This window comes from Mirounga angustirostris, unplaced genomic scaffold (assembly GCF_029215605.1).
Source record: "Mirounga angustirostris isolate CCGP_5_RB_7025 unplaced genomic scaffold, mMirAng1.0.hap1 SCAF_16, whole genome shotgun sequence".
In the NCBI taxonomy this organism is placed as follows: Eukaryota; Metazoa; Chordata; class Mammalia; order Carnivora; family Phocidae; genus Mirounga; species Mirounga angustirostris.
The window spans coordinates 33,235,814-33,261,615 of NW_026991724.1; the positions used below are offsets into that span (position 1 = coordinate 33,235,814).

General features: G+C 52.5%; 1 protein-coding gene across 1 annotated transcript in view; it reads left to right on the plus strand.

Moving 5' to 3' along the window:
• Positions 1-6,133: 6,133 nt before the first annotated feature.
• ZNF423 (zinc finger protein 423) overlaps positions 6,134-25,802 on the plus strand; it is a 338,493-nt gene continuing 318,824 nt past the window's right edge. The window contains exon 1 of the mRNA XM_054511334.2: positions 6,134-6,517. Within this exon, the coding sequence (XP_054367309.1) occupies positions 6,478-6,517 (40 nt within the window). The 5' untranslated portion in view covers positions 6,134-6,477. The remainder of the gene's footprint in view (positions 6,518-25,802) is intronic.

The window sequence follows — 25,802 nt, forward strand, 5'->3', positions numbered from 1 at the left end:
TAAAGAATCGTAAAAGAAGTATTTCGAGAGAACAAAGCAACATGTGACCCAGAGTCAAGTGACCTCAGGCACGTGTGCCACTCACTGGGGCAGTTAGAGGTGGTCCGGGTGGAGATTCTCAGGGCCAAGGCCAAGAGTTTCAAGCTTTCCGAGGGTGTGAGTCCACTGGGACCCTCTTGCCAAGTTGGTTTCTTTGCTGCCTTGTGGGTGTTCCCTGCAAAGACTGCTGACACTTGAAGAATAAATAATTATAATAATGATGATAAAATAGAAATGGCTTTCCCAGCTGAACAGAAACTGAAGGCAAGGAGGTTCCCACACCCGTTGTATTGTTTTTGGCACCGTACTCCCAAAGCCCCCGGGAGGCAGATGTCTGGGCCCGCTGCTGGTCTCTTTGAGTCTTGGTCCTGGTGGGGGGGCACTGGGGACCTTTGGAGAATTTCAGGAGCATCTGCGGGGACTTCCCTCCCCAAAAAGCCAGGCTGAGAACTGAGAGCAGAGGAAGGGACTCTCTTGTCTTACTGTGTTCTGAAGCCTCAGAAGCTTCAAGAACAAGCCCTGTGAGAGGGATCCTCAATGTTGTAAATACCCGTGTGGAGGCGGGGATGGTGGGTCGCTGCCAGCGAGTAACTGGGGTGCCAGGCCGGCTCCTGATGACTTAACCTTAGTACCCCCAGGACAGGAGTGCCCAGAGAAACCTGGATTCCACGAATAGGTGGACCATGCCACTAAAACAAAAATGCACAAGAGAAGAAGGAAAAATCACATCCACTCAAACACAGATTCCCTCTCCATAGACCTAAAGCTGCTAGAAAGCTTCTAGAAAGCAGGGGCATGTCTGTCCATCTCAAGGGAACACCGGGGGAGGAAGGGACTTGTAGTGCAAGGAGGGAATGTGCAGTTGTGTGATTGGCATCTCTCTCTAGAAACACGGTTGACCTTGGGGGGTGGTGAAGGTGAGAGACAGGAAGGAAGGAAAGTGGAGGCTGGAGCATGGCTGTCAGGCCTGGTGGCCTTGCTCTGGACCCAACAGGCTGTCCTCACTAATATGAAATCCTCAGGGCAACCCCATGAGATCCGTGCTACCTGTATCCCCCTTTTGCAGATGGGAAAATGGAGACCCAGCAAGTCCCTTGCCCGAGGTTCTCCAGCAGGGCAATGAGGAAGGCTGCTGGGTTGGAAGATGGGTCACAGTAGCTCCTAAGCTTGGCTATGACTACTGCTTCCTTTGGCTCTTCGCTTGGAGCTATGACCTCCTCTCCCCAGAATCACCCAGCTCCTTCCCACCTCAGGCCCTTTACACACACTGTTCACTCTGCCAGGAACTCTGTTCTCTCCCCTCTTTCCTGACTCCTTCCTCCTCCTCCTCCAGGCTCTCAGCCAGACCACCACTGTGACCCTTGGTTTTTTGGCCTCATTTACACTATATTTTTCCTTCTTAGGGTTCTTCAAAACTGTCATTAAATAATTATTTATGTGGGCATTTATTAAAAAGTCAGCCTCCCCACGGGAAAACCAGCCTCAGCAGGGAGGGCCTGTGGTCCTTGTTCGTGGCTTCCCCCTGGGTTTTGGCACACAGTAGGCACACGATCAATAAACACATGTTGAATAAACAAATGAACAAAGGAATGGACTTCTTTCCTGGGGGAAAACTGAGGGGCTAATCTTCCCTCCCCCAAATGGTTGTTCCTTATAGGCAAGTTTTCCCAGTAGAGAGTGTGACCTTCAGGTAATTAAAAGGTGAACAGAAATCATGAATTTCATATCGTGTATATTCCAGTGATTGTTGTTTACTTCAAGTGTGTAGGTTAATGTGTGTATGGGTGTGTGCGCGCGTGGGTCTGCGTGGATGGGGAGAAAGTGGTCATTTGGTGATTTACCACAAAGCACCTCTTGAATGACTCTGGAGATCCTTCAGGGATACCAGTCTAGAGGCCACAAAAAGAACCCTATCTTATTTCTTTTTAAAAAGATTTTATTTATTTACTTGACAGAGACAGAGAGTGAGAGCGCGCGCGCGCACGCGAGCGTGTGCGAGCACAAGCAGAGGGAGCAGGAGAGCGAGAAGCAGCCTCCCCGCTGAGCAGGACCCTGAGATCATGACCTCAGAAGGCAGATGCTTAACCTACTGAGCCACCCAGGTGCCCCAGAACCCTATCTTATTTTACTTTGTTGTCCTACCTTGTTTTTGTCACCCATTGCACCTCTCCTGTATTCACCGGAGGACAACCTGCCTCTTTCTGAAACTCAAAAAAGAAGCCTCTCTTGCTGTGTGTCTGGGGATGCATCATTAGGAGGCGTGCAGAGATGGTGGGGCGCCTGGGTGGTAGGTGCCCCCTCCTGTGGCCAAGTTATTACCTGGAAGGGAGATGCCCATTTATGTGACCAAGGTCTCATTTGTTTTCAAAAAGGTCAATTTGTAATTTCTCTTGCATTTGTGATGGTGGCTTTTTTTCCGTTTACAAAGGATTTCTCTGGCCACTCCTTTGGGCAGGAGCAGGTAGGTGAGGAAGAAGAGGCCACAGGAGGCCTTTTTGGCGGAGGAGGGGCCCAGACTCCTGGATACCCTGATGTAAGTAGGCAGGTGGGATGTGAAACACCGGCTGAAAATGACGTTTTTCTTGTCCCTGGTCACCAGGCTGGTGAGAAACAAGGCCAGCCCTGTCCTCACCCAGTGCCCCCTGAGACCCCTTTGGTAGGAGCTACTGGCTTTTTGCTGCTCTGGAATTTTCCTTAAAACAGCAATTTTTTTTTTTTCTGGAAGGAGTTAAAAATGAAACTCAAGCTTCAGAGAAAGCGGGCCCGGGCCGAGGCGGGGATGAGGTCGAGCTCCCACTGCACCCTGATGGCCACTGAGCTGGGAGACAGCAGATCGGTCTTGCAGGGGAGGGGTGAGCGCCGGGACGCGAACGTGTGTGACTGCGACGTGCCGGGAAGGGGTCCAAAAAACTTTGTGCTCTTCTCCAGGACCCCCAGCCCTTGTGGATTAGTTCGGAATACGCTGTCGCCCGCCCCCCATCCTGTTATCCCCACTTCTGGCCTCGGGGGCTTTGGCAGTTCCCTGAAGGTGGAAAAAAGGCAGCACCGCGGGTCTCCAAGCGCCGCCCGCTGACCCCTCCTTTCCTCCAGCACACCCCTTCCCCACCGCGCTCCTTTTGTCCGTCCCCTTCTCTCCGGCTCCCGGCTGGGCAAGATCAGCGAGTCTTCAGCCCCCCAGGGAGCCAGGGCGGGCGAGCCGGGGGCTGTTCTCCGCCCCCTCCCCCTAGGAGAGGCAGCCCGCGGCGGGGGCACCCCGGAGCCGAGGCCAACCGCCCCCCTCCCCCAGCGTGTGCCATCTGCCGCCTGTCAGCCTCTCTCCGCGGGCCTCGATCCCAGGCGCCGGCGGGGGTGGGGGGAGCTGCTGATTCGGCCCCTCCTTCCTGGCTCCTTCCCAGGCGCCTCGCGGCCTCTGCCCTCGCTTTGGCCCTTGGCATCCCCTTTCAGCTCCCCCTGCCGCCCCCCAGCTTCGAGAGGCGGTCCCCGCCGCCCTCCGGGAAGGCCAGGATGTTGCACACGCCTGGACACAAGAACTGGGGAGGGCGGCGACCTGGGGGGGTGGCAGCCCTAACTCGGGGGTGGGGGTGGGGGGCTCAGGGCCTGGGTCCCAGGGGACATCTCCGTCCTGCTCCTGGCTCTTCTGGGGATCCTCGCTGCCTTCCGGAGTCAAGGTGTCCGCCTCGGCGTCGCGTTTCGCCGGTCACCCGACTGTACCTGGGAGACGGCCTTGAGCGCGAGAGCTTGGCCTCCCCCCATCCTCCCCCCCCCCCCAGCCCGCCTCAGGCCTTTCCCTGCACCCGCCCGCCCTAGCCGCAGGGGTGCGGGGGCGGCATCTACCTCCGCACTCAGCCCGGCAAGGGGTTGGAGCCCGCAGGCCCAGAGAGGCGCGCCGGGCCGGGTGGGACTGCGAAGCGAGCCGAGGGGGGCGCGGGCCGGGCTGGCGGGCGGGCTGGGGAACGGCGGGGCGCAGGCGCCCTGCTTCGGGCGGGCGCCGCTGCCCGGCCGGCCCCGGCGCGGCTCTCGGCGGGCAGCGGGTTTTTCTCTGAAAGGTTGCCCTGGGTAACTCGTCTCCGAGGGGACACAGCCTCCCCTCTCCAAGTGGCAACTTATCGATCCGCGAGATTGATAACCCCCAGCGCCGCACCGCGCACCCGGTTCGCTCTCCCAGCTCTGGAGCGAGCCGGCCCAAGGTGGCGCCACTCGCCCGGGGGGGGGGGGGGCGATGTCGGGGCCTCTCCCCCACCCTAGACCCGGCCGCCTGCAGCTGGTGTGGGAGGGGGAGGCTTCAAAGGAATGGTTTAGGGGAGTCGCCTGCGGAAGACTTTCCCAAAGTGTGAGCGCTTTCCTGGCGGGCTCTGAGACCAAGCCTCCATTGGCTCAAGAGTCGCAGGGACGCGAGGCGCCCCCTGGTGGCTGGGGCAAAACTTTGCGGAAAGTAGGAGCAGGTTTCTTTTGTCAACCGCGGGGGAAGGCAGTGCTACTGCAACGTTTTGGGGCCAAGATATTCCTTTTATTGTCTTAACTAAGAAATGCGCACCCAGACGTACCAGCCTTACAAATGCAAGTGTGGAGGGCCGCACCGAGTTAGCTCGGTGGTGGAAGAGTTTGCAGATGCGGGGCAGAGATGGTCTTCAAACACGGACCAGTGGGCAGAGTTCAAGAGGGAAAAGCCAAGTTCAGAGTTAATTCATGTGCGTGGGGCATAATTTGCGGAAGTGGCAGTGCTAGGGCAATTCACCCCAGTTTGCGCCCCCCACCCCCTTTTTGCAGTTTGTGATGCTAATTCATCTTGGCGAGCTTGACAGCACGCGTGGGCCCTGTGTCAGTTCCCTCCTCCCGCCCCGGGTGCCGCGGGCGCCCAAGTCGGGGCCCCGCGTGCCGGTGCGGTGCCCGCGCCCGCGCCGTGCCTGCCGCCGCCGCCGCCGCCGCGGTCCGGGTTTTGCGGGCGGCCGGAGCTGTATTTCCAGCGCTGTCCATCGCTCGGTGCTGTTGGCCCTCTCTCCGTCTGATCCGAGCCGGAGCAGTGCGGGGCGCCCCACGGGATCAGAGCGCTCCCCCGCCGGGACTCCGCTCCTCACATCCTCCTGCTGGGACCCGGCTACATTTCCAGCCAAGCCTGGCTTTATTATGTGTCTCTGCAGTGCAGCCCCAGCAGCCGGATCGGGAGGAGGAGAGCCAGCGACCACAAAGAAGACAGGAGCGCAAGGGAGGCTGGCGGGCGGGCCGGCGCCGGCTGGAGCGCGGAGGAGCCGGGGCGCAGCCGCCGCCGCCGCCGCCGCTGCCCGGGAGGACGGGAGCCCGGCCGCCGCCTGCTCGTCCTCCTCCGCCGCCGCGGCCGCCGCCTCCCCCCTCTCCGAGCCCCTGGCCCATGGAGGCAGCTAGCGGGGCCGGCGACTTGGCACCGGCCTGGGGATCGGCTGCGCGCCGCGCGCTGAGCACCGCAGCCCGAGGGCAGGCAGCGGCGGCCCGGCGCACGGGCTGAGCGATGCCCGGGGCACGGGCGCGCCTGCCCGCCGCCGCCTGAGCGCCCCCGCGCGCCCCTTCCTCCTCCGGGGGCCCGGCGCCGGACCGAGCCGAGAGCCAGAGAAGGGGGCGTGAGCCAGGGGCCCCGAGCTGCGGCTTCCGAGCCACTGCGGCCGTTTCGAGCCCCCCCAAGTAGGCTGAGTTGAGGGACCCCCCCTCCCCATCCATCATAATCTCCAAACCAGGCGTTTGGGTATTTTTTTAGCCATTAATATTTATTATTATTTTTTTTGTGCGGCAGGGGATAATTTGAAGGCTTTTTTTTTTTTTTTTTTTTTCCCGGGGGGTGCTGAGCTTCCGCGCTCCCGACCGCCTCCCGGTCTCCACCCCCCCTGAGACCCCCTCGACTCCAGCCCCGTCCCCCCTCCTCAGATGGGTTCATTGTGAGCTCCGCACCGGGCTGCGTGGCCGGACGCCTGCAAACTTTGCACAAAAATCCGGCAAGGGGCGGAGGAGGAGAAGGAGGAGGAGGGTGAGGGTGGCGGTGGGGTGGGGGAGGGAGGGAGGGGGCCGCAGGGGCCGGGGGCCGGCGGGGGGTGGGGAGGAGGAGGGGGGCGGCTTTTTTTTTTTTTTTTTTTTGCATAACTCGGCTCGGCCGAGTGGCCTCCGGACTCCCCGCGCCGCTGGGACCGCCGCTGGGACCGAGAGCCCCCGGCTGCCGCATTGCAACAGGCAGGGCCCCGGCGCGGCCCCCGGGCCTCCCCCCGCCCCCGAGCGGCCTCGGCCGGCCCGGGCCGTCCCCCCCAGGGAGGCCGCCCCGGACCTACGATCCGCTCCCCGCAGCCGCCGACCCGGCTGCAAAAAAAAAAGTTTCCGAGAGGCAGGCGGAGGAGAAGGGGGAGAAGGGCAGCCCGGAGCGGCGGGGGGCGGCGGGGGGAGCCGGCCGCGGAGGGCGACGGAGCGCCGGGAGCCCCGGACATGTCCAGGCGGAAGCAGGCGAAGCCGCGCTCGGTGAAAGGTGAGCGAGCGAGGCCCGGCGGAGGCGCGAGCGAGCGAGCGAGCGGGGAGGGAGGGAGCGAGGGAGGAGGGACCGGCGAGCGGGCGGGCGGCCGGGGACCCGCGCGAGCGAGCCGAGAGGAGGAGGAGGCGGCGGCGGAGGAGGAGGCGGAGGCGGAGGAGGAGGAAGAGGAGGGGGAGGAGGAAGCCGGGAGCGGGAGGCGGAGGCGGCGGAGGGGGCACGCCGCGGACACCCTACCCGCCCGGACCCTCCCCGGGCTCGGCGCCGCCGCCCGCGGGGGACCGGGGCCTGGGGGCGCCGCTGAGGGGCTCTCGCCGCTCCCTCCGTGCGGGCCCCGGGCCCGCGTGGCCAATCAAGGGGTGCGGGCCTGACTTGGCGGGGATTGCGAATCTCGGCGGCGGCGGGCGGGCGGCGGGAGGAAGGAAGAGGCGGTGAGGACCGGCGCCCGGAGGCCGGCAGCTCGGAGGCCGCTCTCGCCGGGCCCCGGGCCTTGCCGCCTTTCCTCGGCCCGCGCCTTGTCGCCCCGGGACGCCGTAGCCGAGGGCGGCGGGCAGAGCCTGCGCGCGCCCTGGGCGCAGCGTCCCCGCCCCGGCCACCAGGCGCCCCCTCCCTGTCCCCTGCCCGGGCCGCGCTCCCGGCCCGGGCCCCCGCACTTCCTGCCTCCCTCCACCGAGGCCAACCGGGCCGGGAGCCTCCGCCAGGAGTTCATTGTCTGCGCAGCGGCGGCAGGACGCGGGTCCCCAGGGGAGCGCAGCGGTCGCCGCGCGCGCCCCTCGGTGGAGGGCGCCTGGGACCCAACCCCGGGCACTCACATCCTCGACACCTAGGCCGGCTTCCTGTGTCGGGTCCCCGGAGTGCACACGTTAGTGAAGACACACAACACACACGCACACACACAAACAGCTTGCGCGCCCCCCCCCCCCCCCGCCCCGTCTCCTTCGCTTTGCTTTCTATTTCCATCAAGGGTCCCCGGCTAGAATGGGCCCCTGGAGAGCCGAGGCCCCAGGGACAGGCCGCCGCGCGCGGGCGACGGAGCCCCTCCCCTGCCCTTCTGTCCCCACTGACTGGCCTCTCCAGGCCTCGCGCCTGCTGCTTTGTCCCGATTCCAGCGCCTCGGGTGGGTGCCCGACTGGCCCGTCGAGCTGAGAGATGACAGAGGAGGGACAGGATGAGAGCTGCTAGGTCTCTGGAGCCAAAAGTCCCGAGGCCCTTGTCCTCTCCCAACTCCCCTGATGACCTCTGGCCCGAGCCCAGTTCTGCTCTGAAAAGTTCATTTCCTGGAGGCCTGCGCGGGAAGGCGCTGGGGCCCCGCTCCCTTCCTGCCAGCCTGCTCCTGGCTGGAAAGGCCCGGACTGAATCTGGCAAGGAGGGTCGTGAGACACCCGCCATTGCTCTCCTAAAGTTCCAGCAGATTCCAGGGCTCCTGGCTGAGCAGACACTGTCCCTGTCATCTTAGAAGCAGACCAACTCAGTGCAAAGTCTTACCAAGGCAGCTAGCTGCTCCCTTTCCGCTTTTTCCTTGAGAGAAGTTGGTCTTGTTCCCTTCACCGTGGCAGGCATCCCAATCTGGGATAACCTGGCCTGCTCCTCAGAACTGGGGACCCAGAGGGTGTTCTGATGAAGGCACAAGGAAACCGAAGAGACCCCAAGAAGGGGACAGGCAAATGGTAGATGTTTGTCCTTTTGCTGAATAGGAAGGGCTCTGTGGCTTGAAATAATATTTGATTTCTTTTTCTCTTTCCCTGGCTCACTGCTCACTCCTTCAAGAGCCACTTAAGGTGGCCCGGAAGAAAATGTAGACTCAGGATCTGTGGTTGGGAAAACAGTTTTATTTAACTCAGGCAGTTGATTCTGAGTTAAATCTGTGTATAGGAGCAGGTTTTTCATAAAGGAAGATGCAAAGCTTAGCTACCTCTAACCTCAATCCCTGCCTCCGAACCTCCTTATTTTAGAAGGCGAGACACAGAAAGCAAAGGTAGAGCAATTTGTAGTGAACAGATGGGTGGGTGTTTCAGAGTTGCTCCAACCTAATTCTAAAACCACTCTGTGTATCTCTGAGAAAGACTCAAGAATTGGTCTCAGCCTTTCATGAAATGAGCCTTGACATGATTTTTAATGAATGTCTCTCTCTAAATCTGTATGTGTGTATGTATAGCCAACAATTCAAACTAATTGGTGGGGGAAGGACAGCAAAGTGAGAACAAGACCAGTGTAGGCATTTTGAGAAGTATTGTAAATATCAGCCACACAGCGCCTTTCTGCCCTTGGAGCCTGAGATCCTCTGTTTCTCCCTGTGGTTCTTTGCATTTTCCAGAAGCAGCTACCACCCTCGTCTCTCACCATTTTGCCTTTTATTCAGTTTACTGGGGTGAATAAGGTGGAGATGTGGCCACTTATCAAGGGAGGAATTAAGAGAGATGATAATTTGAATAGATAAGAGTTTCAGCAGGTGATGGATTTATTGCATTTGAAGAACTGCCTCCCCCCTTTCTCAGACAATATTCAAAAGTGTGTGCTTGAGTGTGGACAGCTCCACACCAAGTGTTTAAATGACAAGGTCCTCACCTTTAAAGATGCTTGAAGGTGCTTCTTAAGGAACAGTGGTGCCTTTTACATTTTATTTTATTTTATTTTGCCTCCACTGCTGTGTGTCAGGGCTAACGTGGAGGCGTTGTGGGCTTCCCCAGCCCGGGCATTCTGCTGTGAAAGTCGCTTGACTGTAATTCATAATTGATCTCGGAAATGTGAAAGCCCATAGCAGGAAGGAAAGACAGAAATATAACAATTTCTAATGGATGCTCAGAAAGTGTGATTTGAAAGCCCCAGCGTTGCTGCTTTGAAAATCAAACAGGCCTGGGGCGGGGGGGTAGGGGGGGGTCTCACTTTCCACTCACGGACACACAACCTTCCTTCTGGAGTGGGGTCACTTGTCCCCTTTGGCTGTTTGTCCTTCTTTGGAAAACCCAGCTCCCAGGGAGGACACCCAGCAAATAGGGAAGGGGGCCAGGGCACTAGGGCAGCGGGGAGAATAGCCTCGTTGGTTTTCAAAAGCCTTGTGATTAAAAAAAAATAATAACACCAAAACCACACGAATGTTACAAAAGTCACATTTTCTGACCGATTCCCCCCCCCCCCCCCACACCATTCTCCACCTTTCTGTCTCCTGGTGGTGTGGTGTGGCAGTTGTGAGATTTGTTTCCTTTGATAATTTTGGCCTCATTCTCCGGGGCTGTTCTCATCACTTCTCACTGATGTTATTTTGGCTGACGATATCAGGTGACTTGGTAACCTGTCTCCCTTCACCCACACTGCCTCCGCAGATCCAAGAAACAGCCTATTTATTTATGTATATGGAAAATTAATACATCTTTTTTCCCAGACTCAGCTTAAAACTTTTGGATGATTTTAATACTGTTGATTTTCTCCATATAGCAACTGCCTGTTAATTACCGTTCTTATTATTAATTAGCAGTCAGGCTGTGTCCGCGCATTCTCCCCCCGCAACATCCCCAACTACCCCCGGTGACTTCTCTGCACTCCCCTCCCCCTCTCTGTCTTCCTCTCCTGCCAGCCCGTAGGTCCTCAAAAAGTCCATCTTAGAAATTTGGTGGTCTAGGGACTTGGGAACAGTGTAGTTCTCCACTGCTTGTGTTTCCATGGAAATAATTGAGATGTAATAAATAGAGGCGTTCTGAGGTTACAGGTTTCTTGATTCAGCTGAGACCACATACAAGTGTAAATTGTCGAGATTTGTTTGGCTAAATGTACATGATCTTGTAGGAAGGGCAAAACAAATCCTTTATAGGTTCTTTAGCTTTCTGTGTGGATTGGGCAGTGACATTTAATCCTAATTTTTAATCGCTGCCTCCTCCATTAAGTCACGGCCTTCCAGCGAGTGGAAGAGCCTGCCTTACTTTAGAAAACATCTTTTATGGCTAGTAATTGCTGTTTAGATTCTTACACCTGTTTCCTTGCAAAAACTTAATAAGCGATAAAATAAGATAACTGTGTGCCTCTGGCAGAAGGACCCTGCTAAACGTCTAACCATAGGTGCCCAGCGTGTGTTCATAGAGAAAGGTGCAAAATGCTGGGGACTTTACAGTCCTCAAGTGACTCAGTAGACCCGGCCAGCCCTGGCACTGTGGTGGCATGCTACGGTGTGTCAGCAGAGGAAGAGGAGGAGGGAGAGACCCTAGAGGGGAGACAGGAGTGCAACATCTTTGAGCACAGCGTTGCTAGCTGGAGACCAAAGGGGGATCTGGTTCAATCTACTAGAAAGTTGCAATAATAATTTGCTGTATCAGTAGTCAACTCTTAAGCTGATGGCTGTGGAATTCTTCCCCTGATGTAGGATTTAATAGTCTGGCAATTAGATGCATTGATTTCTCTTAACTGTTCGTTTGGATGTGTAAACGAAAGGAACCTGCTACTGAGGCTGATGGTATATGGGCGTGCTTGCTGCCTGGCTCTGGGAAAAAAAGCTGATGGAGGTGGTGGTGGGAGGATAGGATACTTCAGGGCGGTTTTGAGGCCAGTTCCCGCCTCTCTTAACATTTCTACTTGTGAAATGAAAAGCACCTGTTGTCCAGAAACTGTTTAAAAACAAACCATTAAAAAATAAACCCAAAGCGATCACAGTTATATTTGAAAAGTAAAAAACATCTTTCCTGCTTGCAGATGCTTCTAGAGTAGCATCTCCGTCTTTTGAGTGGCTGGACTCCCATATTTTTGGCAGATGGTCTGTTAGGTACCAGAGGAAGAAGTCACAAAACACCTGGGCCCTGAATTCCAAAGGGACCCCCTGCTGGAAATTGAGTGACTTTCCCCCCACCCCCCATCCTTAGCAATAATCTGGGGCCTGGGGCCACCTAGACCCGTGGCTCTGTCAAGCCCCGAAGAGGTGTGGGGACATGGCATTTTGGACCCCTTGCAGGCGAGTGGGTGGGTGACTTCAGTGGCTTGGATAGTGTGCAGATAATGAACTCGCACAAACATGAGCACCTCTTAACTCCCTGCTCCTGGACCTGCAGGGTTCTGGAAGTGGCACCAACTTTTGACATGCAATCATCAAAAACTCTTGTTGGTAAGCAAGCAGAAGATGCCCAGCTTTCCTGACTGCCCTCCACTGCCCCCCCCCCCTTTTTTTGACTAAACTGAATGTGTAGAGTCAGTTAACCCTTTGGTCGAGGTTAAGATGGATTTACCTTTCCTGGATCTTGTCTGTGGTACACTGGTGTTTGCAAAGAATATTATCTTCATGTCTTGTAAACGTTTGCTGTGGATATCAGGGCTTCTTTCTTATCTGCGGGTCTAGGGTAATTGCAACAGAAGAATGCCTTGAAAATTGTTAGGGGGCTCCGCATTACTGTGGGTAGCTAGGGAAAACCTGGATTGACAAATCTGACAATTTCTGCAGATTCCCGTCAGCTTGCAAGGGCATTTTGTGCGCATGGTAGTGGGGAATCAGAATAGTTTTGCACCCAAAATGGACTAATTAAGCCTGGATTGGTGATATCCCAGTTGAAGTTTTTGGCGCTGTGAGCTCCCTCTGCCTACCAAGTGGAGTGGGGGAAATGCTGATGGAAAGTTTTGATTCATAGCTTACCTGCCAGGATCGGTGGCAGCCAACAATTGGGGTTGTACACTCAGTAAATAAAAATACTTTACCTCTTTCAAGGAGCGCCAATTAGCTGATTGCTCTGCGCGGCTGTCTTTAAGGAGGATGCTGTTTTACCTATCTTCTTGTACAAAGGTTTGATTTTTAATGTCTTGTGAAAAGGATTCTCTTTGTCTTGATTGATGTCAGGAATAAAAGCATGATGGTAATATCCCTTTGAAAGCTATTGTATTGTCAGCCCTGGCTGACAGCAGGAGGGCCTCCCAGCGTTATAGATTAGTGCTGTGAAAACACTGACATTTTCTTTGTTACATTGCTGTTGTTCTACTTGCAAAGTCAATTACACAATGTTGGAGCTCAGTTACCGCGTTGACTTTGGAAGTAGCAACGTCTTTCATTCTTGTCTTAAAGATATAATTTTCCTTTGTTGTTGTTGTTTTGTTTTGTTTTCTTTCTTTCTTTCTTTCTTTCTTTTTGACTTGCCTCCCGCCCCCCCTTCCTGTTCCCCAAGAGTCTGAACGCATTCACTAGGCAAACACACTCTAGTTTCGATTGTGACAAGTCAAATTCAAAGATTGCCACGTCATTATCCGAATTCTTCTGCTCATTCACATTTCAGTGGCTTCTTATTGATATAGTGACTACAGCAGCCAAGATACATAAAAAACCCATCAAATGAGATTACAGTGTTGATAATATCTTATCAAGTGGGTTGTACTCTGGATTTGGGGGTCCTTGAGGTTGGCAGATTCAGAGCTTTCTTTCTTTTTTTCCTGTAGAGTCTGACCTGGGCTGAACCAGGTTCCCCAGTGGATGGGACCCCAGCAAACAATTTTTTTGTTATAGAAGATTCATACACATTCTGATCTCAGAGGCTGGAGCTGTTGGGCTTTGGACTTAGAAATCCCGGATGACATTATGGCAGGGGTGGAAGGGGTCTCCTAAGAGAATCCTGTCACCCATCCGTCTCCCATTGAAGATGGCAGACTGGAATCCTAAGGTGGTCTAACTGTGCCATGTGGGCGCCCCTGGGCTCAGGAGTGATTTGCATTCCCATGTAAGTGTTTGGAAGGGAAGCAGGGCGCGATATGTCCCAAGCTGAAAATGATCAGGGTGGCTGTTTTGTATTCATCCTCTCCCTTCCCCTCCACCCCAGCCTTGCCTTCTCCAGAAAGAGAAAAACCTAACTTCCTTAGTTCTCTCAACCGGCCCCAACGAGGCAGTTCCCTGAGAATGCCCGGGGACCGGGATGTTGTTGCCACTGACACAGATGACAGGGACCCATCAGGAAACTCCGGCTGAGGACACTAATTGTGGGCCCCTGAAGTTATTATTATGAACCACCAGACAAGAGCCTGTGCTCGCCAGCAATTTGTCAGGACTAATTTTGTTTTTCTCCAATAATTGAAAATTAATGTCTTGAAGTGAAAGCAGATGTTCACGCCATCTTCTGAATTGGGATATAAAATGGGGCTCTGTAGATGGGCTCACTAATTTAACAGCAATTTTCCTCATGGCTAATGGGGGTGCTGGGGCTGCTGTCACCTAACGCTTGGGGTGAGGGGATGAGAGAGAGAGAGAGAGAGAGCGGAGCCCACTTGGGCAAGTTCTTCTGTCTGGGGTGCATGCGGCCAAGCCCTGGGAAGGAAGGTGTGGCTGGTGTGCTCATTTTGGGGGGAGAATACGTCAATAAAACATTTTCCTTGGGCTGTGAAACTTGGACCCGTCCTTGTTTTGAGTACTCATTTGCACAAGAAGTATTTATGGAGATAATTCATGGCATTATGCTGGAAAAGGTAAGGGAAACCTTGATTTGGGGAGAGCGTGGATTCCTGCAGCTGAGACGATCCTCAGCTGCGTGTTGGTCGCCCGCCCCTCGTGAAAAGCTGGTTAAAATCGCATTTCCAGGGCGCCTGGCTGGCTCAGTCGTTAAGCGTCTGCCTTGGGCTCAGGTCATGATCCCAGGATCCTGGGATCAAGCCCCGCGTCGGGCTCCCTGCTCAGTGGGAAGCCTACTTCTCCTTCTCCCACTCCCCCTGCTTGTGTTCCCTCTCTCGCTGTGTCTCTCTCTGTCAGATAAATAAATAAAATCTTTAAAAAAAAAAAAATTGCATTTCCTGGGCTCCTGGCTGGCTCAACCCGAAGAGCATGCGATTCTTGATCTCGGGGTCATGAGTTCGAGCCTCACATTGGGTGTGTAGACATTACTTAAATAAATAAATGAAAAAAAATTATATGTCCCCAGGCCCAGACGCTAGAAATGCTCACCCAGCTGGTCTGGGGAGGGGCTCAGAGCTCTTCATTTTTTCCCTCTTTCAAAAATTGAGGTAAGATATATATAACCTAAAATGTACCATCTTAGCCATTTCTAAGTGTGCGGGTCGGCGGCATTAGTATTTTCATGCTGTTTTGCAATCATCACCACCGTGAACTTTTCATTTTCAGGCAGCACCCAGGTGGTGGTGGTGGTGATGGGGTCTCAGCCCACCACCCTCGGAGGAAGCCACCCAGTTCAAGCACTCCATTTTCCAGGGTAGACATGAGAAGCAGGCTCAGAAGATCAAGGGACTCTGGAGATCCCCGGTGGGGCCGTTCCTTGCTCTAGTGTGAGAAATGAGGTTGGTGTGCCCGAAGGTAGGGCATGGGATGAGGGCCCTCTTCAGGGCCGGGGGCAGGGGGCAGGGCAGGGGGATGCTTAACAGCTGAGTGATCTAGTGACCAGTGTCAGGATTAGAACATTTGTTCTCTCTCCTTGGGGACACCATTTGTTCGGGCCTGGCTGGATGTGACTTTGCCCAGTGGCCCTAGCAGGGCAGATCCCCACGGCCCCCATACCTGCCTGCGAGGACCCAGACAGCCCCCCTGGCTCCCCCAGCTCCCCACCCTTCAGGAAAGGGAGGGACAGCTGTTCTGGAACGACCACCTAGTTGCCCGGCTTTCCAGTCCTGGAGTGCCCACCACCTCTGGCCCTCAGGTTTGGGCATTGCCGATGCTGGTACCATTCTCCTCCTTGGAGGTACCAGGCACCTTTCTCTCCCCCGGTTTTCTCTGTAATTGAAATTTGTCCTTTCGTTACCTGGGCATGAATTATTTTTTGCAGCGTTGTCATTCCCTGTCCTGCTGTGAGGTTTATCTCTTCTGTTGATCCTAATTAAATAAAACATACTGTTCACCTAACTCCTGTTGCACTGAATTTTACCTGCCTGAAGGCAGAGTGATGGCCATCTGGCCTTGGTTAGGGAGCAGGGCATGGCTGCAGAAGGGAGCTGGGGTGGCAGTGGCCCCGCATCCAGGCTGGGTGTACCCCCTTGGCCTGGGGGCTGCACGACCTTGTAGCCACCAGCAACAAATATCCTATTTCTGGTTCATGAACCAGAGAAATGGCTTTGTCCCTAGCCCCCTGGGACTGCAGGTCTGAACCTGGGGAGAGGAGAGACAGTCACCAGGCCTAGGGAGTCCCCAGGGAGCAGGGGAGGGAGGAGAGTGGGTTCCCAGAGGAGGGAGATGGAAAGAAGGGGCAGGCTCCTGCCTCCTGGGGTGGAGGCTGCAGAGTGCTGGGCTCTCTGGGGAGCAGTGAGTGGTGCACATGTTCTGGGTGCTCAGGACAACTCTGCAGATGCCCTGTGCCCCTTGGGGAGATAGTGGCCAGCCAGGGGCCTGGCTCGCATGTTGGAAGATTCAGACTTTCACTCCTTTTGTCTTTGAACTTCTCAGACTCCTTCCAGCCTCAAGTTGAAAAGGAACCTGGATGGGGCACCTGGGTGGCTCAGTCGTTAAGCGTCTTCGGCTTCAGGTCATGATCCCAGGGTCCTGGGATCGAGCCCCACATCGGGTTCCCTGCTCTGCGGGAAGCCTGCTTCTTCCTCTCCCACTCCCCCTGTTTGTGTTCCCTCTCTCACTATGTCTGTCAAATAAATAAATAAAATCTTTAAAAAAAAAAAAGAAAAGGAACCTGGAGGTCACTTCTTTCAGACCTCTTTGGGTGTGTTTGCGGCATCCTTAATTTCATCCATCCTGGACTTGCACACTTCCACTCCCAGGGAGCTCACTACCTCTATGCATTTTTTTTTTTTTTTAGCTTGAGTTCCATATGTTCTTTTCCATTAAACCGCAATCTGCCTCCATAATGTAGGTGCGTTGGTTCTGGTTCTGTCTCCTGGGGCCTTAGGGAGTGACTCAAATCCCGTTCCCAGAGCAGCCCTACTGAGAGTTGGCAAAGCTTGCCTTGCCCCACTCACTCAGGGGCAGGAAATCACATATGGGATATGGTCAGCCTGGTGGGCTTCTGGGACCCCACGCTGACTGGTAGATGCCATTGACCTGAGCCTCTGAGTCCTTGTGTTTATAAGGGATTTCTTTCTTTTTTTTTTTTTTAAAGTTTTTTTTATTCATTTGAGACAGAGAGAGAGAGAGCATGAGCAGCGGGAGAGGCAGAGGGAGAAGGAGATGCAGGCTCCCCACTGAGCCAGGAGCCCGATGTGGGGCTTGATCCCAGGACCCTGGGATCATGACCCGAGCCGAAGGCAGACGTTCAACCATCTGAGCCACCCAGGTGCCCCTATAAGGGATTTCTTAAGTGAGTGACTAGACGTGCAAACTTTGAGGGGGTAAGTGAATGGGTGGGTGGGTGAGAGAGTAGTGGACAAGTGACTGAGTAATGAGTGAATGCACCCCCCTAAGTGCACGAGTGAGTGGGGCATCTGACTTGGGCATACCCCCCCACCCCACCCCTTTCCTCGGCATCTTTGATGGGCTCTCTTGCCCCCTCCACCTCCTGCCAGCCCCTGTTCCTGTTCAGGAAGTGAGAGATGCCCCATCCTGGAGGGCTGGGGGCCCTCATGCCGCTTGCGTTGGGTGGGGATGGCTTGTGCCTGTTCTCCCCTTCATCCTCACCCATCCTGCGGGTTCGGCTGTGAGATTGCTGCCCTGTCTGATCCAGGGCTTTGTGTCAGGCCTTGTGCTAGGTTGTAAAACATTGTTTTTATTTATTTTTTAAAAAGATTTTATTTATTTATTTGACAGAGAGTGAGATAGCGAGAGCAGGAACATAAGCAGGGGGAGCGGGAGAGGGAGAAGCAGGCCTCCTGCAGTGCAGGGCAGGGAGCCCGATGCAGGGCTCGATCCCAGGACCCTGGGATCATGACCTGAGCCACCCAGGCGCCCCAAACATTGTTTTTAAATGATAAAAACAATGTGACACTTTCATACTAAATTCTAAATAAAATTCTAATAAAAATTTTTATTTTATTTATTTATTTATTTAAAAGATTTTTTATTTATTTATTTGACAGAGAGAGAGAGACACAGCGAGAGGGGGAACACAAGCAGGGGGAGTGGCAGAGGGAGAAGCAGTCTCCCCGCCGAGCAAGGAGCCGGACGTGGGACTCGATCCCATGACCCTGGGATCATGACCCGAGCCGAAGGCAGACGCTTAACGACTGAGCCACCCAGGTGCCCCACTAATAAAAATTTTTAAAACGGTTTAGTTATTTGAGAGAGAGAGTGTGCGCCAGCACCAACATGAGCAGGGGGCAAGGACAGAGAGAGAGAGGGAGAAGCAGACTCCCTGCTGAGTGGGGAGCCTGATGTGGGGGATTATATGCAGGATCATGATCTGAACCCAAGGCAGCTGCTTAACCAACTGAGCCACCCAGGCGCCCCTCTAAGCAAATTCTAATACTAATTCAAAATAAAACAGGTGCGCCTGGGTGGCTTAGTCGGTTGAACGTCTGCCTTCGGCTCAGGTCATGATCCCAGGCCCCGGGGATCGAGCCCCGCATCGGGCTCCCTGCTCAGTGGGAAGCCTGCTTCTCCCTCTCCCTCTGTCTGTCGCTCCCCCTTCTCGTGTTCTCTGTCTCTGTCAAATAAATAAATAAAATCTTTAAAAAAAAACCACAAAACAAAATAAAACAGAACTTTTCATTGAATAAACTCCCTATCCCACCTCCTCCCCCACCTCTTCCTGCCACATGGCCCGGGGTGTCTTCGGACCAGACATTTCTGAGCCAGCTTGGTGCTGGCCAGGCCTGTGCAGCCAAGCTTTGATTAAATGGCCTTTGGGACCTCCCTCATCTTTCAGGGACCCGTTTCCCCTGAATAGCACTAGGAGTGAGGGTTGGGGTTGGGGGAAATTTGCAGGAAGGAGAAGATGGGATGTGTTTGCAAGGGAACCTGGCAATTAAATAAAACTCTGAATGAAAAGGAAAGATCCCCTTCTAGCAGAAGGCCTGGGTCAAGACTGATTTATTTCTCTCTGGGGTTGTGGGAGTGTGGGTGGAGGAAACATGCTCTGTGGTCTTGGGCAGGACAGCTCCCTCTATGGGCCTCAGTTTCCCTGTCTATGAAATGGGATGGAACTGGTTGGCTGAGCTACCTGCCTTAGATGGTTTAGGATTTTAATTCCTGGAACATAAAAAGGGGAAAACACAAGAAGCTTTGGTTTTAAAAAAAATACAGGCTAGGGGCGCCTTGCTGGCCCAGTGGGTAGAGCATGCAACTCTTGATCTCCAGGTTGTGAGTTGGAGCCTCATGTTGGGGGTAAAGTTTACTTAAAAAATAAATAAATAAAGTTTTCCTTTCTTTCTTTTTTTTTGATTTCAAATTTTTATTTAAGTTCTAGGTAGTTAACATATAGGATAAGATTGGTTTCAGGTGTAGAATTTAGTGATTCATCACTTCTATATAACACCCCGTGCTCATTATAAGAAGTGCCCTCTTTAATACCCATCACCCAGGGGCGCCTGTGTGGCTCAGTCAGTTAAGTATCTGACTCTTGATTTTGGCTCAGGTCATGACCTCAGGATGGGGAGATGGAGCCCCACGTGGAGACCGGTGAGGGGCTCTGTGCTCAGAGATTCTTTCCCTCTGCCCGCCGCCCCCCGCCGCCATGAGCACATGCATGCTCTCTCTCACAAATAAATAAATAAGTAAATAAATAAATAAATGCATAAATAAATCTTAAAAAAATACTCATCACCCATTTAGCCCATCTCCCGCCTACCTCCCTCCACCAACCCTCAGTTTCTTCTCTGTAGTTAAGAGTTTCTTATGGTTTGCCTCCCTCCCTCTCTATCTCTAATTTTTTCCCTTCCTCTGTGTTCATCTGTTTTGTTTCTTAAATTCCACATCTGAGGAAATCCTATGATATTTGTCTTTCTCTGGCTGACTTCTTTCCCTTAGCGTTATACTCTCTGGCTCCATCCATGTTGTTGCAAATGGCAAGATTTCATTCTTTTTGATGGCAGAGTAACATTTCATTGTGTATGTATATACACACACATACACATATATATATATACACACCACGTCTTCTTTTTTTTTTTTTAAAGATTTTATTTATTTATTTGAGAGAGTGAGACACAGCAAGAGAGGGAACACAAGCAGGGGGAGCGGGAGAGGGAGAAGCAGGCTTCCCGCCGAGCAGGGAGCCTGATGCGGGGCTCGATCCCAGGACCCCGGGATCATGACCTGAGCTGAAGGCAGATGCTTAATGACGGAGCCACCCAGGCGTCCCTATACCACCTCTTCTTTATCCATTCATTAGTCGCTGGACATTTGGGCTCAAAATAAAAAGTATTTAAAAAAAAACAAGCTAGGGGGCGCCTGGGTGGCTCAGTGGTTAAGCATCTGCCTTCAGCTCAGGTCATGATCCCTGGGTCCTGGGATCGAGTCCCGCATCGGGCTCCCTGCTCGGCGGGAAACCTGCTTCTCCCTCTCCCGCTCCCCCTGCTTATGTTCCTGCTCTCGCTCTCTCTCTCTCTGTCAAATAAATAAATAAAACCTTAAAAAAAAAAAAAAAACAAGCTAGAAAGCTATGGTTTGGTCTTTTCAACTTACTTTGTCAAGTGACCAGTCCACAGAGTGAGAATTCCGAAGAGGCAGCTCTAGGGAATCCTGTGTGGGGCAGCTGGGGCCTCCCTTGCTCCGGACTCTTGAGCACGGAGGGGCACGTCAGATAAGTGTCAAGGGCTTGACTGTAGTATTAGTGTTTTTGCAGGTGTCTGAAAGTTCAGCTGGTGGTGTCCTTGGCTCTTTGGGCTCCAGGGGCTTTGCCAAACATCACTGGAGCAGGTTCTCTGGTGCTTCTCTATTCCAGGAATAACGTGGGTAGAGGATGACCGGGTCCCCCATATGCACATCCAAAGCAACCAGCGTGGCTAATCTAGATCACTGGGGAGGACACATGGAGGGACTTACCCTGCCAGACCCTGCCTTCAGCTCTTCCCATGTGTTCCTCCGGTTCTCACCTCAGCTCTCTGACTGACCTCAGCTTCATAGAGGCCCAGACAGGCACAGAACTACCTTGCCCAGAGTCTCACTGCTAGAGCTAAGCAAACCTGCACCAATAATCATTACCTTTGTTTGCAACTGCCCATGGACCAGAAAAGGCAACAGAGAAGTTCATGCTTTCTTTGAGGGGTGGAGAAGTCCCCGGACTCTGGACTAGGAGAGGGGGCCATGAGTAAAGGGACAGGAGTTCTGTCCTGCTCCCCTCCCATCTGTGTGACCTGCCTTTTGGGGTATCTATATTCATATCTTAAAAAAAAGACTGACACATCTTAAATAATTTAATCCCTTTCTTCCCCAGAGGGAAGCGCTGTTATCTGCAGTTGTCTTCGTCCCCAGACCTTTTTTTGTGGTGCATTTACACAAACATATGTATATATACGCACGCATACAGAATTTTACCCCTATATAGTATGATATACCGCTTGACTATATTATACTTTCTGTTATGTGCTATTTTCAAGTAGCAGTGAGTTTCCAAACTTGGTTGCACATTAATATTATCTTAGGCACTTCAAGGAATAACATTGTCTGGGTCCTACTATAGATCAGACAATCCAGACTCTTCGAGGATGGGGTCCTAGGTCAATTTCCCCCTCCCTCCCTCCGTCCCTCCCTCCTCCCTCCCTTCCTCCCTCCCTCCCTCCCTCCCTTCCTTCCTTCCCTCCCTCCCTCCCTTCCTTCCTTCCTTCCTTCCCTCCTTCCTTGCACTTCCTGGGGAATTTGAGTGAGTAGCCAGGGTTAAGAACTGTTCATCTAGGAGATACCATCATGTTGGTGTTGTAGATTTGCTCCACTGCAACAGCCATCATTCGATAGAATGGGGTGCACCAGAATCTATTTACAATTCTCTGTTGATGGACATTTAGTTGTTTCTAGTTTTTTGCTGTTACAAACAATGAAGCAAGGAGCTTTCGAATTTATAAATCTTTGTGTTTCTTAGGCTAGATTCCTAGAAGTGGACTTGTTAGGTCGAAGTGTAGTCACTTGAAAATTTGATAGATATTTGCTCATTGCCCTCCACAAAGGGATGTACCGATGTACCCTTCTGTAGTGTGCAAGTGCGGGTCTCTCCTAACTCTTACCCACGTGCTGATGTGTTCTCTTTTTTCTCATCCTCTTCCTCCTCCTCCTCCCTCTTCTTTCTCCTCCTTCTTCCCCCTTTCTCTTTTTGCCAATCTGACAGGCAAGAAAGAGCTCGTCTTTTAATTTGTATTTCCCTGATTACTAGCTGGATTGACCATTTTCCTTATGTTTATGGACTATTTTTATTTATTCTTCAGGGAAGGGCACTGCACTGAATGTGGAGCTTGAGGGTTTGGGCATTTCTTTCCCTCAACTAGTTCTTTAGTCATGTTTCTTCTTCCTTCCAGTCATCTTTCTATCCATCTATCCATCCATCATCTGTTCATCATCTACCCATCCATCATTTATCCATCTATCTATCCATCATCTATCCACTCATCCATTACCCATCCATCATCTCTCCATCATCCATCTATCCATCATCCATCCATCACACATCCATCATCCATCCATCACCCGTCCATCATCCATCCATCCATCTATCCATCCATCCATCATCCATCCATCCATCACCCATCCACCCATCCATCCATCCATCCATCACCCATCCACCCATCCATCTATCCATCCATCATCCACCCATCTATCCATCCATCATCCACCCATCATCCATCCATCTGTCCATCATCCATCTATCCATTTATCATCCACCTATCATCCATTCATCATCATCCATTTATCCATCCACCATCCATTCATCATCCACCCAACCATCCATACATCCATCTGTCATCCATCCTTCCCCTCCCTTCCCTTCCATCTAAATCTTGAGTATTTTATTCAGGTGAGACTCTTAGCCTGTGTTTCAAGGTGGATGCAGAGATGAACCAAAAGGAAGACATGCCCTCAGGTAATTCACAGTCTAGAGAGGATATAAGACCCTAACCACAGGGCCGGATAGGGCAGCCCAAGGTGGAGGTACAGGATGAGGACTGAGAGAGGTTGGAGGGGTTCCTTTTTTTTTTTTTAAGTAATCTCTACACCCAGTGTGGGGCTCGAACTCATGACCCTGAGATGAGAGTCACATACTGTATTGACTGAGCCAGCCAGGCGGCCCTGGAGGGATTCCTTTTGATGGAGGGACTCAAACAAGATCTGGCAGAGGGGTAGTGTTTGATTTGGACCCAGAAGGATGGAAAGACAGCACCAAGAGCAGCTAACATTTAATGAACACAACTTGTATGCAGGCCCTGGGCAAGGCACTTTACAAGCAGTATCTCATTTAACCTGGACACTCATTTCTGACCATTCACGTGGGGACCTCAGGCTTTCTTGTTCATGAGCAATAATGGATCTTAGAGAATCCTCAGCTGAGCTTCCCTTCTGATGTGAATGATCAGATTTTCCCAGAGAGGGCAAGTCAGATGTCCAAGGTCATACGATGACCTTGTGGCAGACTTGCACCTGAGGGCAGGGCAAAGTGGGGGTGGATCTTGCTGTTGCCACTGTTCCAGGGCCTGCCTTGGGAACAACATGGGACACCCAAGCTTCTGGGGTATGGGGGGGATTCTTAAGTGTACCTGGGCTCCCACCTTATCCCACCCACATCCTCACCGAGTTGTTGGTAAGCTTCAGCTTCATTTTCCGCGAAATTGGGGCTCCACTCCCTGGAGAGGTGTGAGGGTGAAATCTCAGGAGCAGTGAGGAAAGGCTTTGTCAAACAGAAATGGCCATCCGGAGGGTTCGAGTGTGAGTCATACTTGGGGCAGCTTAACTTTGCCATTCTTTCTCTCTCGCCTGTACATTTGAACTGGAGAAAATGGGTGGGAAAAAAATCTAGCTTTTAATTTGTCACCTCCTGGAGTGACCCTACCCTCTGGGAATTGCCAGATTATGAATGAGCCTTCTCCAGCCCTCATGTCCTCTCCATCCCACCAAGGACAGTTGCCTTTCTTTCTTCCTTCCTTTCTTTCTTTCTTTCTTCCTTTCTTTCTTTCTTTCTTTCTTTCTTTCTTTCTTTCTTTCTTTCTTTCTTTCTTTCTTTCTTTCTTTCTTTCTTCTTCCTCCTTCCTTCCTTCCTTCCTTCCTTCCTTCCTTCCTTCCTTCCTTCCTTCCTTCCTTCTCTTTCTCTTTCATAAGATTTTATTTATTTATTTAAGACAGAGAGAGAGAGAGAGAGAGAGAGAGAGAGAGTGCATGCGCACACTGTGGGGAGGGCATGAGTGGGGGAGGGGCAGAAACAGGCTCCCCGCTGAGCAGGGAGCCTGATGCGAATTGCCAGATTGTGAATGAGCCTTCTCCAGCCCTCATGTCCTCTCCATCCCACCAAGGACAGTTGCCTTTCTTTCTTTCTTTCTTTCTTTCTTTCTTTCTTTCTTTCTTTCTTTCTTTCTCCTTCCTTCCTTCCTTCCTTCCTTCCTTCCTTCCTTCCTTCCTTCCTTCCTTCTCTCTTTCTCTTTCATAAGATTTTATTTATTTATTTAAGACAGAGAGAGAGAGAGAGAGAGAGAGAGAGTGTGCATGCGCACGCTGTGGGGAGGGCATGAGCGGGGGGAGGGGCAGAAACAGGCTCCCCGCTGAGCAGGGAGCCTGATGCGGGCTCCATCCCAGGACCCTGGGATCATGACCTGAGCCACTCAGGCACTTCCAGGACAGTTGCTTTTCTTAAGGGACACACTGGCCAGGCACAGGAAAGGTGACTGTGTGGGAGGCATATGCCTCTGAATGGTTGTACCTGTGTGTGTGTGTGTATGAGTGTGTGTGTGTGTGCATGTGTGTCCTAGCTTGGGTTGTCTATGTAGGTACACGGATGTGTGTGTGGGCCAGCCTCCCAGGGGAAGAGATTCTTGTCATTGCTTGCATGGTTCAGACTATCAGTACAGGGGCAGAGAAAATACACCTGGCTGGTAGACTTTATTCTTGAATTTACTTTATATCCATTCATCCAGATCTTTCTGGAGCACCTACTATGTGCCAAGCACTATGCTTGACTTGACACCACCAAACGGAAGCAGCGAGTCCTTTTTTCTTTCTTAAGATTCATTCTGCCATTTTCCTTCTTAAGATTCATTTTGCCATTTTCTTTCTTAAGATTCATTTTGCCATGTAAAGTCATGGTTTTGAGGGTGAGAAGTGAGCTTACATTGATGTTTCCCAAAATGTATTCCAGGATTTTGTTGATGTTCTACCAAAAGAATAAAAAAATGTTTTCTGTGGCCAAACACATTTGGCAAACGCTGCATTAAACAGAGTTAAAAGTTTTAGAAATTTTTTGGGCGCCTGGGTGGCTCAGATGGTTAAGCGTCTGCCTTTGGCTCAGGTCATGATCTCAGGGTCCTGGGATCGAGTCCCACATCGGGCTCCCTGCTCCTTGGGAGCCTGTTTCTCCCTCTGCCTTTCTCTCTCGCTCTGTCTCTCATGAATTAAAAAAAAAAAAAAAAAAGTTTTAGAAATTTTTAGGGCTTCTCAGAGCCTTTAAAATGCTAATGTGGGGGTGCCTGGGTGGCTCAGTCATTAAGCGTCTGCCTTTGGCTCAGGTCATGGTCCCAGGGTCCTGGGATGGAGTCCCACATCGGGCTCCCTGATCGGCGGGAAGCCTGCTTCTCCCTCTCCCACTCCCCCTGCTTGTGTTCCTGCTCTCGCTATCTCTCTCTCTGTCAAATAAATAAATAAAATCTTTAAAAAAAAAAAAATGCTAATGTGGGACTCTCAGAGATGTTAATAGTTTCTGGTTTCCAAACTTATTCGATCACTAGTCATGGAATCCTCTTGTCTGGGTACAGTGTCAGTTTCTAGGCTTTTAAGGGGCTACTATCATTATCTGTTCATTCATTCATTCACTTATTCATCTCAGACATGTTTATTCAGCACCTACTGTGTGTCAGGCTGTTCAAGGTGCTGAAGCCACAACAGTGAACCAAGTGAGTTTATTCTAGTGGGGGTGAGGTGCCATCTACAAGTACACAGGTCAGTAACATAATTTCTGGGAAACAGCAGATCCTGGGATAGGCAGGGCAGGGAGGGGTGGAGGAGGCTGTCCAGACAGGGCCATCTGGGAAGTGACACTTGAGCCCAGGGTGATGGGGGGGCATGAGGGGACCTGGGGGCTGGAAGCCTTTGTGTTTGGTACTTTGAAGGGGTTGGGGCATGTGGGAGATGGGGGTCCTTCCCTGGGTCTCTTGATTCCACGTTGGGAGGACCCACCACTGGCCCAGCCTTCTTTGTTTTTCATGGCAGAGTCCAGGCCTCCGAGATAGGCTTCCCTGGGTGGCCAGTCGGTTTGATGGGGCAAAGGAGGCTTCTGGATCCCAGTCTTGAGCTAGGACCTTCAGTGTCACTCTCCCCCGTCCCTCCCCA